The following is a 16,451-nucleotide window of genomic DNA, read 5'->3' as shown; positions in this document are numbered from 1 at the left end:
ACACATCTGGTTCAAAATAGATTTAGCTCTACAAAGAATACCAATATTTTTCGAGATTTTGTTTTCTACCAATTCAATATGTTTATTCCAAGTAATATTATGATCTAGGATTACTTCAAGGAACTTACTTTCTGTTTCCCTTTCAATTTCTATATTGTTTATTGCTAATTTTGGTAGTTTTAAAGGAATGTGATCTCTTCTACTAAATTTGTGAAAAAAAGTATATTTCGTTTTTTTTATATTTAAAGACAATTTGTTTGCACGGAACCACTCATTTATATCGATAAGTTCCGTATTTACAGAATCGAACAAATCCTTTATGTTGCTATGAGAGTAAAATAAATTTGTGTCATCTGCAAACATTATTGGATCGAGCAATTTTGTAGCTCGTTTCAAATCGTTTACGTATATTAAAAATAAAAGTGGACCTAATATCGAGCCTTGAGGTACTCCACAAAGTATGTGTTCATAGTCAGTTTTACCTTTTTCATAGCTTATAAACTGTTTTCTTTGAGAGAGATAGCTACGAAACCAATTGAGTGATATGTTTCTGATACCATAAAATTCGAGTTTTTTTATTAGAATTTCGTGATCTACGGTGTCAAAGGCTTTTGATAAATCTATGAATACACCTATTGTATATTTATTTTCATTAAATGACTGGAGTATTTGGTCAACAAGTTGGACAATTGCATGTTCAGTAGCATGTGCATGTTGAAATCCAAACTGTTTTTCATATAAAATGTTATGCTCTAAAAGAAATTTATATAATCTATTGTACATGATTCGTTCAAGTAATTTTGAGAAACAAGGCAGTACGGATATTGGTCTAAAGTTTGTTGGTAACGAGTCGTCTCCAGTTTTAAAAATTGGAGATACTCGTGCTATTTTTAGTTGCTCGGGAAAAATACCTTCTTTTAGAGATATCGAAAAAATGTGTTTTAGTGGTTCAAATAGTTGATCTTGACAGTTCTTAACTACATTCGAACCGATATCGTCATATCCTGGACTTTTGTTAATTTTAAGAGAGAGGAAAGCATCAGTTATTTCTTTATCAGTCAATGTTTCTTGCTTCATGTTTTCTTGATTTCTGTTTATATACGCGTCAAATTTTCGCTGAGTGTTAGGAATTGCTGATGCAAGTTTAGGTCCGACATTAACGAAGAATTTATTGAAAATTTCAGCTATTGTTTTAGCGTCTGTTATTTCTTCACCTTTTGAAATCAGTCTCTTTGGGAATGAACTTACTGTCTTTTTATTCCCAATAACTTCTTTAATAATTTGCCATGTTTTTTTAATGTCAAACTGATAGTGTTTTAGTCGATTTGCATAGTGTTGTTTTTGTGATTTTAGTTTAATAGATTCAAATAAGGTTTTATATGCTTTATAATTATCCTCGTTCAACATAGTTCTCTTTTTAAGGAATTTATCGTATAATTTTTGTTTCTGCTTTGACGGCTTTATGAGCCCTCTTGTCATCCACGGACTTAGTAAAGATTTAGATTTTGCTTTTATTTCTTTTATTGGAAATGTTTTATCATATAATGAGAGAAATAATTTAAAAAAATTCGTTGTAGGCTATGTTTGCACCACTTATGTTTTTGATATAGGACCAATCTACGTTACTTAATTTTTCTTTGAAAATTGCAATTGTTTGTCATTTATATTTCTTTTATATATTATTTGCGAGTCTGATTTACGGTTCACTTGCTGAGATCGCGTGATCACAAAAATTGGAAAATGGTCCGAGATATCAGTCTTTATGATACCTGCACTTGTTTTATCATCTAGATTTATATTAGATAACACGTGGTCAATTAAAGTGTAATTGTAAATTTCGCATAAAAAAACTTTCGCGAAAATCCAAAATCAGTTTATTTGCTAGAAAAAATCTTCCTCTTCTCAATTCTCTTTTTCTTTCTCTTATTATTAGTAATCAAAAAAATCTTCTTCCATTACTGCTTCAAGAAATCAGGATATCCAAAAACTGTTCGTACACCCATGATGGTAGAAATTTTTCTACCTTCATGGTACACCTAAGAAGAACGAAAACACCAAATGTTATTGTAGTTTAAATAAATAAGTTAGAAGATCGTCAAAAGTTAGTTAATGTATATATAATTTTTAAAAAGGCAGGTTAAAAACACTATTTAAACTGAAAACACTTAAAACCAGATATGTATAAGAAGAAAACAATGTAAAATGAGCCACTCGGAACGAAAAAAAAGTTCGAAAAATAACTCAAAAGAAAGCAAAACATATGAAAGTAGCCATCACATCTAATAAGCTAGAGCATGACAAATAGTATCAGGGACTACCCAACACTACACTGCAATGATTTAAATAAAACTCAATCCTAGAAAAAATCATAAACAATTTTAAAATCTTGGATATATATATCTGTTTACAATAGCTACGAGAACCTCGTCGTATGCATGTATATGCAAATTGTAGTATAAATCACTAATTTCGAGACTTCTGCGTTTTTTGACTTGGGATAACAAATTTGCGTCATATAATTTCCAATGGCCTAAACATTTGGCCGAAAATGCCCTTGAAGTAAGAATAAACAGAAGTTGGTATCCCAAGATGCAATTATCCAAATAATTATCACATAATTTTAGTTTTTTGGTTTTTTAGATCTTCAACTTATCGACTTATCGATTAATCAATTAACACAGGTTAAAATTTAGCACTATAAAAATGACCATTCAAATTGTTGTGAGTCTAAATTTTCTACTCCAATACAACCTCAAATGTCGCAAAAACTGTTCTTATTGTGTTATAAGAGTTTCTGAATTCTTGAATGAAATTGAGCCTTAGGGTTTCTTAAACTATCTTCTTATAAAAATCAAGGAGGTACATTTAAGAGAACTGATTTACATTTACCTAATTTAAAAAAATTGAATTGTTACTAATTGTTAAAGTTTGCTTAGAACACCCTTGTTCTGTGATGCAAGGGTGAAAAACAATAAAAAAAGTTTCGAGGTCAAATATTTAATTGTTAGGTTAATTAATTCTCCATCGAAACTCTCTTCTTCTTGTTTTTATTGATTTATTTACCTCACCATTTCCGTTGTTTAGATTTCGTCGTCTTTGTTTCTATTACGTCACGACTTGCATTATATTCGTTGACAAAGTAAACCAACGACAACAATAAACAAATGAATCTTTCATGAAACAACAGAAATTAAAACAAACAAACAAACAAACCATTCGCTTGTAGAAAAATAAAAGTAAACAAAGTATTTCCAATAAATTTGTTTAAAATATGATTTGCGGACAAATCCATCCTTAAATTAATTGATATTCCCACAACAAATCAATGTTTGTAGAGAGCAAGAAACGCTATTCAAAAAAGAGGGGTCAAGAGTTGTTTAATTTATTACTTAAACATCACCCTACTAAGACCACGCCAATATTTGCATACAAAATTAAAATCATAAAAATTAAATTAGAAAAATCTATTTAAAGAAATAGAATCTTATTTGAAAGGGAGGAAAGTGATAATGATGAGTCTCCTCCTTGTGTGTTTTTTGTGATGGTATTAAATAAATACATTTGTTTTACTGAATAAAGTTTGTACTACTTTTGTTAAAACAAGATATCTATGTACACAGTAGATTTGCTTAAGCTTTAAACTCCCCTCCCCCTTGTCTCCTCTACAACATTTTCAAAACGTTTTTATGAATTCAACTCACTGCGAGTTTGATGGACAGTTCACATCTTTGTTGTTGCCTGGAACTTCCTTTCAATACAAAGCGACTATTTTTATTATTTATTTATTTATTCTTATATTTATTTTTGATACAGATTAAGAGAGTGAAGAATTTGAGACAGTGTGGTTTGACGTTTTGAAATCTTTCGGTTGAAAAGATTTTGTTTATCAATGAGACACTTTAGCTAAATAGACTTTGCTGTCTAATTAAAGTTGGTCATAACTTAAAAACACGTATTTACCTGCAAAGTAGATATTATTTTAACTGGAAAGTCCACTATGAGCACGCAGAATATATTTATGCATCTTTTGGAAGAAATGGGAAAAGTAGAGACCTTCTTAAAAGGTAAAAAATTAGCTTTTGTTATTAACTTTTAATATTTATTTCTGACTTTCAATTTTAAACCACATAAACTTAATTTTAAAATATTTACTGTTAAAAAGGAGCTAATAACAAAGTTTTAATTTTAGAATTGAAGTAGGCAAACCTGTCCGCACACTCTTGAAACGATGACATGAAAACATTCTAGTTCTCAACATCATGTTTTAACTTGAGTTAGGCCATGCATTTTGCAATAAAAAAAGCTTTTGCTAAAAAAAGAATTTGGCGAAATTACCGTGCAATACAGAAGCGGAAGTGTTGTGTTACCAAAAAAATTTTAATGAAATATACAAGTAAAATTATTTTTCTGGTATATTTTGTACAAGATATAAAACATATAAAATACATTCATTCATTTGCTTTTTTAATGTTTTGTTTAAGTAGCACTTCATTGTATTGACTAATTGATTAGGCGCCATGTCATTCATAACTTGACTTCATATTTTCTTTATGCTTCGTCAAAAGAAATTTGAAACATTTATACCAACCGAATATGTTGTGAGCTGGAGAAAAAGAGAATTTGCATAGCTGTATTAACCTTCGTGTTTTCTATACCACCCCTGAGCAAATACAGACTCATGTCTTTGTTTTATTCGTATTGGTTTATTTGTTTTGTAAATTACTTACCGGCGTCATGCATGTATGCAATATTTTTCCCTGTCATTTATCATCAATTTTGTCACTTCGTCAACATTTTTTTCTTTATTTTTTAATAAAACACATTTTAAAATAGGAATGCAATCGATTTAACATCGCAATTTAGCACCAAAATAGACGACAATGGATTAGTTCTCTGATTTTTTCTATTTCTGTACGAGGCCCATTGTTCAATGAAAAAGTGCTACTTTAAATGCTGTAAAACGTGTAACCAAGGGAGTTCGTTACAAAAGCTGTCAGCAAAATGCTAAACATTGTCATCCCTAGATCAAAGTTAAACTCAAGGAGATTTAAAAGCGGGATCATTGTGCATAATGCTACAATAGACAACAAAAAGCTTTTATGGAGACACTAAATGCCAGTGAGTGACAACTAATATAAGTTTCGCGGTCCACCACCCTGTACGATCGATAAAGTATCCTCAAGCATTTTTCTCGTATCGTGTCGTATTAAGTAGCTGCGCAAAAAGTGCGTAAAATGTTAAAAATTGAAAAAAAATATTTCAGCTTTGTTGGAAAGACATATTTCGTCGGACAAAATGTGTCTGTCACTGTCAGTTTTTTTGTATTTTTACTTTTTTTACATTGTAACGACTCGTAATTTTATAGTTAAAGAAATTTCGAACATTGAGGCTCAGAAGAGTGTCTGGCACAAATACTCCGATGGTATATCGTAACATTTTGCCATTTTAGTTATTGACGTTGGGGTAATTTTCATTTTCAAAATACTTTTCAAAAGAGAATACTTTTTCCGTGAAGCATTTCTTTAAAAAAAAAAAATATTAGTCACTTGTATGAAATTTAGTCACTTTTTACCGACTTGAAAATACTTGCTGAATTTGTAAGATATAAAACATAAATTATGTACAAGGGAATTTAACAAATTACGATATTCGTATAACAATTTCAACTAAAGTGGTAATTCGAAAATATTTAATTTTTGTATAAGTATTTTGGTTTCTATGAAAGTGAAAACTAAGAATTGGTAAAAAAACTTAGTTGAGTAAAAGTTGGTAAAAGTGTTTAGTCGGTAAAAAAAGTCAATGAAAAAATTAAACCATGAAGCGTTATTTGGGCTAGCATTGCAAAACCTAAAGCCGTAACATTTGTTATTATTACAAGAAATTTAATTGGCTACAAACGTGTCGATAAGCTGGGCCACAATATTCGCCAATGATTTCTATGCTGACAACAGTATCGAAAAATCATTTACTAACCTTATTACGCATTATTTCAGTGAATATCTCGTTCATCCAAACAGAGGCCAAAAATGATACCATCTTAAATCACAAGCTCTTACCCTGTGGAAACTTTATGTTAAACGAAGTTAAAAAGTAATTCTTCGATCACACTTGAAAAAAGTAAGTGAGTTTCTCATAACTTTTGAGTAAGTGAGTGAGTTTTCTACAGCTTTCAAATAAAACACTTTTGATTTGAAGAAGAGGTGGAGACTTGTAAGGTTTTGTACACATTACAACTTTTCTCATTAATTTAAGGTCTCTCATACATTATGAATTTTCTCATTAATTTAGGGAACGTTCTCACAAACCAAAAATTTCCAATTCAGGCTTTCCTAGCCTTTTTTTAGATTTTATGCTTATCTAGTTTCATATTTATGTTTTTGCCCGGTTTCACTAGGCGTGAAGGAAAAGAGTCTTGAGATTCAAGTGATACTCGCTCATTCAGATCTGATGTCACAGATTGTTCACCATATGTAGTAATAGTGTACGCCTATAATTGTGTGATCTGCAACAGTTTCGGAAAGCCAGTAATTATTCCAATTACGCAGCGTATGAAAAGTACATTCTAATTAAACTAAGCAATTAAAAGCGCGTGATACGCAGTCAGTCACATGGTGTTCCAAAGTTGTGACTGAACAAATACCTCAATTTTGTCAATACACTATTAATAAATTTATTAACGAGATGTAATTAACGAGGACTGGAACGAAGTGGATCACTTATAACTGTTAAAAACAATTAAAAATTACTTCATTGATACTTTTTATAAAAGTGCTGACGTAAGCACTGCTCATCAAATTAATCCTAAAATTTCAGACGTTGGTTTGGAAATTTTGATTGTTGAGAATTTTGAATATTGAAATAGTTGAAATGTTTCTCATCTTTTCTTCTGTGTGAAAAAAGCAGGGACTTCTTCTTGCGGTCAAAAATTCTTTCTGACGCTCAGATTGCATGTATATATGTATAGCTACTTCTAAACACACTTTTATTACGTGAAAGAATTCTGAATAATCAAGACCAATATAATTGCAAGCGAAACTGTATATAGTTTGGCTAATGAAGGCATGGTATATATATGCGCGAAATTGCTGACCTCTCCTTGAGAGTCGTCTGTTAAGAGCAAGCATTGAGTGAAGTTTGTTTATTTGGTGTTGTTGTGTTATGATATTAAAAGTTCAAGGTTTTACTATAAACAAAGAATTTTATAGTTCTCTTTTACAAGTACTCCGATGATTTGAAACACGTGTTGTAAGAACTGGTAATGTTTTGATGCTAGCTTGTCTACCAATCACTTTCTGGAAAAATATTTACTAATTAACAAAATTCCAAGTTTAAATGTACTTTTCAGTTTAAATTAACAACAGTGTTCTCTCAAGACTCACTTTTATTGAAGTGATGGTAAAACTGGTGTTGTTTTCTTTCTAGGGTTAAAAATCTTTGAAAATTAGTTCTTTCTTTTCTCTGTTAAAATTTGACTAAAACGACTTCGAAGTATTTCAATTAAAAATATAAAGGAATAATATGGATCCAAGAAATTCATTAGATAGCATGGCAGTTGTTACGTCGTCGTTTCTTGTCGACGATATTTTAAATAGACGTGAAGAAAACACCGACGTTTCCTACGAAAATCGTATCGCGGTGACAGTTAGTTTTAGTACACAAGGCCTCAACTTTTGTGCCTCAGCACCAATGTACAGCTATGGCGACAGGCGAACGACAAAAGAATACGAGACTCGCTTGCACGACGAACATTTAAGTCGGCATAGAGCGAGCCATTACGACAATAGGGAAGCAAGTTTTAATTTTGAGATCAAAGATTTATCACATGCAGACGTCACTAGTAGAGGGTATGAAGAGTTAAGTTGTATGGTAGCTGAGGCAGAACGTAAAGCGGAAAATGCGAGGCATGTTTTCGTCCAACCAAACGAAACCAGTAAGATTTCTTTACTTCGTCTCGACTGTATTGTTTTGAATAGGTGTTAGTTTTCTTGTTCCAGTTTTGGCGCGTGCGCATTGGTCAACCAACCAACCAATCAAATAAAATCAATATGTTACATAGAGTGTTATTTCTGCGCTGCTTGGCAAATATCTAAATGCTTTGAGTTATGTGTTTGATATTTTTGTTGTTTGTTGTTGTTGTTTGTTGTTTGTTTTTTACAATGTTGTTGTTCTGTCAATTATCATCACGCAAAATTTTAACAGGGCGGAAATGGTCAATTGTTGAAAACGTATCATTTTTTCTTGCATGAATCATTTCTTCTTCTAATTTCTTGTTTACTTTACTGAACTGTTGGTTTTAAAGAACAAATTATTTATTTTACTTCGCATGCTTTTCGTCAACTGCACAAATATATGATAGCCATCCACGTTATAGTTAAAATGTGCGTTATTATATTTCCATTTGTCAGCAATCTTGTTCAATATTTAGCTATGAAACATTTAATTTTCTTCTTCTGGTCCTTGGTGAAGTTTTTTTTAAAATAAAAAACATTGTACTGGCGGGAAAAAAGTTTAGGAATGTTGTTAAGAATGTGTGAAATAATTTTCAAGAAATGACAACTTTTTTATGACATCCCAATAACCATGCTGAGAGAAATAAACTATACAGTTGAAAAGAAATCGTTCTCATAACGTGTCTATGAATTCTCTTCTCGGTGAACTCTCGTTTCAAAAGTCATATAAAACTGGGCGTGAAAGATTCATTTTAAATTGCGTTCTGTTTTAATCGTGATTGTTAAAATTCATTCTGCACGAAAAAATAAATTGATGCAAAATATTTTCCGAAATAAAAAAAAATTACGAGACCGACATATAAATGCTGTCAAATTAGGTTTCAAACAATTTCTTGATCATTTAGTCACAATTTACTTGCTTGTGTATGGACCACAAAGTTCTCGTGATGCTTCTATATCTTCCAGCCAACAAGATAATTTTTACTGCATGACTCACGTAACGTTGATAAAAACACTTGAAAAGAAGGTGCATGTTTCCTTTATTTTATATGGGTGTGGCGATTCGAATACCAAATTTTATGCTCATCCCCAAGCCTCTGGCAGTTAAATAAAATACAGATCGATAGTTGCTTTTCAGATTTTGCTATATTTCCAAAAAAATAACAAGAAAAGACTTCGAATCAGTACACATTTTATTATGTAAGAAACGTCGTGAAAGATTTTTCTAACTTCTATCCAAAATTTTAGTTTTTTGAGTTACGTATTATTTTTTAAAGTTGCAGAAAAGTTAATTATTATACTTCTAGAAAATAGCTTCTTTTCAACAAAACATTTGTAGTACAATTGGTATGTTATATTTTGAAGAGAGTGTACCTGTTGGCTTGTCACTTGTAAGATCACATGCATCTTCTAAAATTTACCAAAAAATCAAATTCAAGTATTGTGTGTGAATGCGAAGATGGTTTAGAAAATTACAATGTTAGTGAGAGTTCTGAGAAGATGTGTCATTAATATTAGGTAATATTTCAGCTTAAGAATTTAATACCTAACCATGACTCAGCTGAAAATTATCGATAGTTGTAATAAACTTGTTATTTTGAAATTGCTGATACATGGTTAAAAATTTAACTAATGATGCCGATATTTCTTCTTCTCTTAGGTTGTGTCTCTTCTAATTTATCTATACGTTTTTCACGAAGAAGTACGAAGAGTTCCACTTTTTCCTTTTAATTTAAATTTTCCCATTTTATTTTGGTCTAATTTGGGGACCGACCTTTGTTTAAAAAACACCAATGGTGGCATTAAATAAATTAACGACAATTTATTTTTAAATACATTAGCTATGTTAGTCTTTTTAAGTCTTACACATTGATTTTTTCTTTGAACTTAATCAAAAGCAGGTCCAAAAGAAAAAAGCAATGAAATTGAATTATTCTTCTTAACCAGACTTCAAAAAATTGCTTTTGTTTTACCAATACTGCATAATTTCCAACGAGCTCCTACAACCGAGCAAAAAAAAATCAATTAAAAATTGTTTGTAGGTAATAGGAGAGGCTATGAGGGGATAGATTAAAGAGGGCATTCACCATTTTTTAGCCTATAGGAAATAAGTGTTTTTTTAAAAAGAGGCGCGTATTCAACGTAAACAATTTTATAATTTTGCAATAAATATTCGTGGAAAATGTCTGGAAAAAGAACTATACTTTGGTATTGAATTCCACAAGTTTATAAAAAAGGTTTTTATAACCCTGTCATAACTGTACTTATTAAAAGATAGTAGATTCTTTTCAGCCAATCAAAAAGAAGACAGCTGGGCAGCAAAATTTAGTCAGAAACTAATGACAACAAACGCACCCTATAAAATTTTGCTTGAAATTTTGCCAATTTTTTTTTGACAGATCGGTATCAAAGGAATGTTACATCTCTTTTTTCAAAATATTCCCATGAAAGAACACTGTCAAGATACAAATGACCCAAGCTTAACTCCAAGGTTCCAATGTTTTTCTAAAAATTGCGCAATGTGATTTCCAGCCTGAGAATCATAAGCTTTTGGTCAATTTTTCTCAACACATGAGTATTTTTGGTACATGTTATATTTATCGTTGGGATTAACACAATAATTTTTTTCTAATAGCCATCGTTAGCTGATGCTCTTACAGGAGCAGCTGAAGTACTTGCAAAAATACAGATGCTGTTTAAACGTTCATTTGCGCATTTGTTGTTATATTCTACTTAGTACGCGTAAGGTTTTTTTATTCGTCCCCTGAAAATGTTGTAGACGAGTATTACTCGTTCCATGTTGATAATATCCAGGCGTTCAACAATTCCTTTCTTTATCAAAATCATTTTTATCGCGCAAAAAATATAAGATATCCCTCATGAAATCTCCAGCATCCGCTTTTTTCCATTACATTTCAGTTCCTCGCCATAAAATTTCTACTCGCGTATTGCCACCCACTCTCCATCTTCGTTTCACTTGATGTACCTAAAAGAAGGCCATACCAGCGAAGGAAATCTTGTATTTGTGTAGGACTTTTGCGAAATAACCTTGTGAATTTAAATATCTGCAAATATATGACTAATTTAATTTAGACCTTCACCCTATATCAAGGGTATAATCAAGGGTGTCGTCGTTAGGGGAGGGGGGTGGGGGGTGAGGGGAGAATGGATGGGTGTTGGTGAATTAGTTTTTTCAGCCATTCCCGCTTTTGGCAAGTAATAAAAGTTTTTAGACGGAATGTGAGAAATGCCTAGAAATACATCATTAAGCATCTTTGCTGTTTCACAAAAGCACAAATAAAGAATTAAGAACAGTGAAAGCGGACGTGTAATATCTCTTTATGAATACAAGGTCATTTTTAAATATAGTTATATTTCTATTACATAAGTGCGTTGGTCCACACAAAGAGCATTTACGTAAAATACATGTTTTTCCGTGTCATCTGTCGGACGAAAAATTATTCAAATTATTTTAAAGACGTCGTGGGAAAAACTGTCTGACCAAATAAGAAATGACGTTAATGAGTACGCAAGAACCAAAACAATTCATGTTGACGTACGCTTCCCAAATTTTGTGACTCTTTTGCTTTGTTTATAATTACGTCATATTTCCGACTATTCGACGTCTTATGCAGTGTGTGACGGGATATCAACTTTCGTCGTCATCGGCCGACGCGAGCTTTGCAGAGACGAGCTCCTATGTTGCAAAAACAACTTGATGTCGCTCTTGTGTTAAGAAAGTGGCCTGGTATTTTTGCGAATTTTATTTTGGCGGCAGTTTTGGTTTTGGAAGGTCAATATTCTCACGCAGATAAGTATAAAAGATTCTCAATAACGCAAAACTTTGTTTTTCTTGCAACATGAGGTTATTTTCATGAAAAACTTGCCGCCAGGATTAAAAATGTGGAGATCAAGCTTTTTTGTTTGTTTTTGGTTAGCGTTTTATTTTGTTTTTGTTTTTTCACATCGCTTAAGGACAAGAATATTTGAGATATTGTTTATGTTGGTCAGACATGCATTTTTGAGTCGTTCTGAGTTCCCTTTCAATCGCATCATTAAGTCCTTTTTCTGTTCCTTACTTTTATTACCTATTAACAGTAATTTTAATATTTCTTTCTAATTTTATAATTTATAATAAATATAGAAGGCAAGTGAATTAAGACAGGAGGATATTTTCCTTTCTAATCTATTTACACAATTAAAAAGAAAGTTTCAAAGGAATGACAATAACCTTAATATTAGAAAAAATTCAAGTTTTTTGAAATTATTTGCGAAGTACTTACTCCCTAACCCGATTTGAAAAGAAAGAGACAACAGGTCTGTCATTTTTAAAATTGGAATTGGGAGGATACGTTTCCATTAGAGAAATGATCTCATGTTTTGTGCCACATTGTATAATAACCCTAGGTATGAATTAAATTTGATCCTATTTAAGTAATCGAGGCATTTTGCAGCCTTACTAACCTCAAGAATGTTGTTTTTGAGTTGGTTAGATATACTCAAAAATATCTCATGATATATTGCAAAATAACGGACCGTTCTTCAAAACGTAAACAAAACAATCTCGAGAAAAGGGAGACCACAATTTCATAAACGTGTCAAGCTTGCGAAAAAATACAAAAAAAATTGAACAAACTACAAAAACACAAAAATGCAAAAAATTAAACAATGGAAAAGTGAATAAACAAAACACAAAGAATTCTTATGAGCAAATAAGACAAAACATGAACTTTTTCGTGCTCTATATCCCAGAAAAGTCAAATTTTCAACCTTTGTGCCCATCTATATCCATAATTGATGGCTAGCCATAATCCAAACATAAACGTGTGAATCCAGTGAACACAGTATAAACAAACTTATTTCTACGTATTGGATTTAGACAAGAGATTGAAGAGTACACTACAATAGCTAAACAAATCCTTTCTTTTCCACAGAAGTATTTTTACAAAGAGCAATGATAGATATGTATGGATCAGAATTGACGTCTCAGAATTTAAATTTCATATATTTTAATTTATTTGAAAATGGTAAGGTTAAAATATGATTTTTATTCATATTTTTATTGGATTTTATAACTTTTATGAGTATAGCAAAATAATTTACAACACTATTTCTAACCATCTGTCTAGAGCCAATGATGGTAGCTGTTAGTAACAAAGAGTGATCTTTCGACGGGCTTACGCTAGTAATAAAAATTAAAAGCCGTGGAGCAAATTTTTTTAGCTTTAGCTTTAAATATATTTCCTTCTCGTTTGGAAAATATTCTTGAAATAAATGTATCACAGTATGTACTGATGTAAATATAACACGAAATGACACTGCAAGGACATCTACAATTTCGTAAAGCAATTTTCGTTCTTGCGTTATATATTCCATAGTTTTTATTTGTTTTGTTTTATAGAGGTCCATATTTTTTAGCGTTGTGGTAAATTTCGATATAAACAAACGCTGAAACTAACATAACTGTCTTCTAGCAATATACATAACTGTCTGACTGACAACAAATTGTTTGTTGTTGTTTGTAATATTCATTTTTTTCGTTAAGTTGATATTTCCTGCAAAGTTGTTTTGACCAAGTGGAGACCACATCATCATTAGATTGTTGAAGTCGCTTTTATGTTTTCTTGTAATTTATCAAGGACCATCATTAGAAAAAACTTTAAAATGAACGCGACAAGACGGAAATACGCATATTACGTCAAATTTCAGTACTTAGGTAGTTAAAATACAGAATTAGTAACACAGCTGTTACATTTGGCGGGATTTTTTTAAAAAAACTTAAATCAATGCTTTCAAACAACATTTTAATTTTTTTTAGAAAAATAATTTGTGCATATCTTTTTCAAGAAAAAGGTTAGATGGCGTCACAAAATCTTACTGAAAATTTCACTTGAATGAGAGACACCATAAGATAAAAAGATTTAAAAGCTAAAAAAAGTAAGAAAACAAAGACAATAACAACTAAGTAAACAAAAAATATAAAGCTTAAAAATAAACAACAAATACAAACAAATAAGAAATTTCTCTATGACGTCACGGTTTTCAATTAAATGGACGTACAGAAAAGGACAGAATTTTAAAGAGTGAGAGTTTCTGGTGAGAAAGGAGCACAAAAATGCTGTCTGAGGTTCTTGGTGAATTTTTTCACATCTCTGGTATTTTTTATCATTATTTTTGGCATCTGCCATTATTATTTTGTGTAACATGACACCGAAAAATGTCTTTTGTGAATCATAGTCGAATTTGTGGTTAGGTATTGTATATAAAGAATGATGGTTTGAGTTGTGTTTATTTCACAGGTGACCCTTTGAACGGCGCATTAACAACACAGAAATCTGAGTTTAATACCACGGCAACGGAAAATATGCATTCTACGGCAGATACGATGAACCAACAAGTTCCGACTACCGGTAAATTAAGAAAGAAACCTAGAATTTTATTTTCCCAATCACAAGTTATGGAGTTGGAAAAAAAATTTAAAGAGCAAAAATATTTGTCTGCATCTGAGAGGGATCAAATGGCTAGCAAATTAAATTTGACACCAACGCAGGTAAATTGTTTTCTTCAAACCATTTTAAGTTTTTTGTCTTGCAACAAGTTTGATATAATCATTCTACACAGCTGAGATGGGCGGTTCGAGTGGGTTGTCTAATTTTTTGAAGTGTATAACTAAAGGTAAACAAACCTGGATCATCGAGGCTAAAAAACAAACACTTTCGATATCTGATGATATCATTACCGCTTGATGTAATTTTTTTACTCAACCAAACATATTTTTTATTTTCAGGATGTATGACTCACTCTTTATTTGTTTATATTTCTTTGCACATGCACCTAATGAAAATGCTTTATACATTTCCATCTTTTTAAAATTAAACTTTGATGCTTTCCCTAGTAATCGAATAATCTTTTCTAGTCCTATACCTTGACATTAATTCATTTCATTTAGGTAAAAATTTGGTTCCAAAACAAAAGATACAAATGTAAAAAACAAACTCTTGAAAATCGTGCTCGCCCACCTCCATACGATTGGTTATATCAACGACAAGTTCCTGTTCTCGTGCACAATGGTCAAACTGCAGGCTGTTTATCCTATTGTGGCAATCGATCAGGATATATGCCCTCACCGTCTCCAGGTGATTTGAATTATCCTGCATTTTATCCTGATAGTTACAATACACAACATTACAATACAAACTATTCTGCTACATCAAGCTACCCCACTTCATGGCAGTCATTTTATAAATAGTCAGGTAGCTAATATATGTGTCATTCGTGGACGTATAACGTCTCCAAAACTATGCAATAGATTGAATTGGGCGCCGTTTTATAACAAAAATGAAAGAATGCAAAATCATTTTTAATGACGGTTTATGTGAGAAATGAAATTTCAGTTTCTTGTTTCGGTTTTTAACCTTATTCAGAGGACTCGGAAGACTTCTTTTTCTAATATAAGGCTTTAAATTCGTTTTTAAACTTGTTTTCATAACATCTAGCACAACGAGTTCTTATTGGTGAATTCAAATTTCAAGCAGCCAATCCGTCATTTGAGATTTTGTTTTTATTTTATTTTTGGAACGTCTTAGCTGTTAAGCCGCCACATGCACGCACAAAAAAACCACAAAAAAACGCACAAATGCATGTCGGGAAGAAAGGTGAAGAAACCATGTCGGTTTATTTTCATGCAACACTGAGGTGGTATCCGTACGTACGATTGTATGTTCTAAACAGACGTTTTTCTTATGTTTTTACGTCCAGACATATTTGTATATATATTTCATGTCATAGATACACGAAAACATAATGTATATAGCAGGTCGGTGTACATTTTAAATGCATTTTCAACTTAGTTTAAAAAGGTAATAACTTTATTATATATTTTACATAAGATATTTTCTATACGAAACGGATAAGAAAGAAAATCGAAAGAAGCGCTATAGTTTTTCTTGCACCTATTCCCACTTATAGAAGGTTATGTGTTTTAATCTGAATTTTTGTCGATTTTAAAACTTTAAATTTGAAAACGCTCTTGAATAAAGGCCCATAGTCATGTTCCGAAGGAAGTTGCGCGTTTTTGCTTCTGTATATCAAACTTAAGGGGGGATGAGAACTATTGTTTGTGAAAAAAGTCAAAACAAAAGAGGAAATAGTTGGAGGTTCCGTGTCAAAATGGTAATAAAGGACAAAAACATTATCTCAAAAAAACTAGGTATGTAATGAAAAAATTTGTAAAAAGAGAAAAAAATTGTTTAACTAATTTTATGGAAACCCGGGTACAAGCCTATGGACTTTTAAAAAGGGTGAGTTTATATGCAGGGAAGTAGGATACAATCATGCAACCTCGTTACCAGGATTCTTTGTCTTTTTTTATACGAAGATGACGGGACGGATTTAGGTTTCTTTTGTCGCGCAATCCTGGTTTAAAAAAGAGACAAAAAGCTCTGGAAACGTGTTTGACCATTATATTAATTGCATACGTGACTTGGAAAAAGTTTTAATTCA

At 31.5% G+C, this 16,451-nt stretch overlaps 1 protein-coding gene across 3 annotated transcripts; it reads left to right on the top strand.

Moving 5' to 3' along the window:
- Window positions 1–3,691: 3,691 nt before the first annotated feature.
- On the top strand, window positions 3,692–15,880 carry LOC130645856 (homeobox protein Nkx-2.5-like). 3 transcript variants are annotated; one of them, XM_057451971.1, is made up of 3 exons: window positions 3,692–4,064; window positions 14,249–14,499; window positions 14,899–15,880. In XM_057451971.1, the coding sequence occupies exons 1-3, from the start codon at window positions 3,998–4,000 to the stop codon at window positions 15,196–15,198; spliced, it is 618 nt and encodes a 205-aa protein (XP_057307954.1). In that variant the 5' UTR covers window positions 3,692–3,997; the 3' UTR covers window positions 15,199–15,880. The 3 variants fall into 3 exon arrangements, with proteins under 3 accessions (XP_057307954.1, XP_057307953.1, XP_057307955.1); XM_057451970.1 differs by lacking the exon at window positions 3,692–4,064 and adding an exon at window positions 12,861–12,976; XM_057451972.1 differs by lacking the exon at window positions 3,692–4,064 and adding an exon at window positions 13,118–14,104.
- The last annotated feature ends 571 nt before the right edge of the window (window positions 15,881–16,451 follow it).

Source organism: Hydractinia symbiolongicarpus, chromosome 5 (genome assembly GCF_029227915.1).
Source record: "Hydractinia symbiolongicarpus strain clone_291-10 chromosome 5, HSymV2.1, whole genome shotgun sequence".
NCBI lineage: Eukaryota > Metazoa > Cnidaria > Hydrozoa > Anthoathecata > Hydractiniidae > Hydractinia > Hydractinia symbiolongicarpus.
Note: the sequence above shows the minus strand (reverse complement) of the source record. Positions and strands in the feature narration are given on the sequence as shown.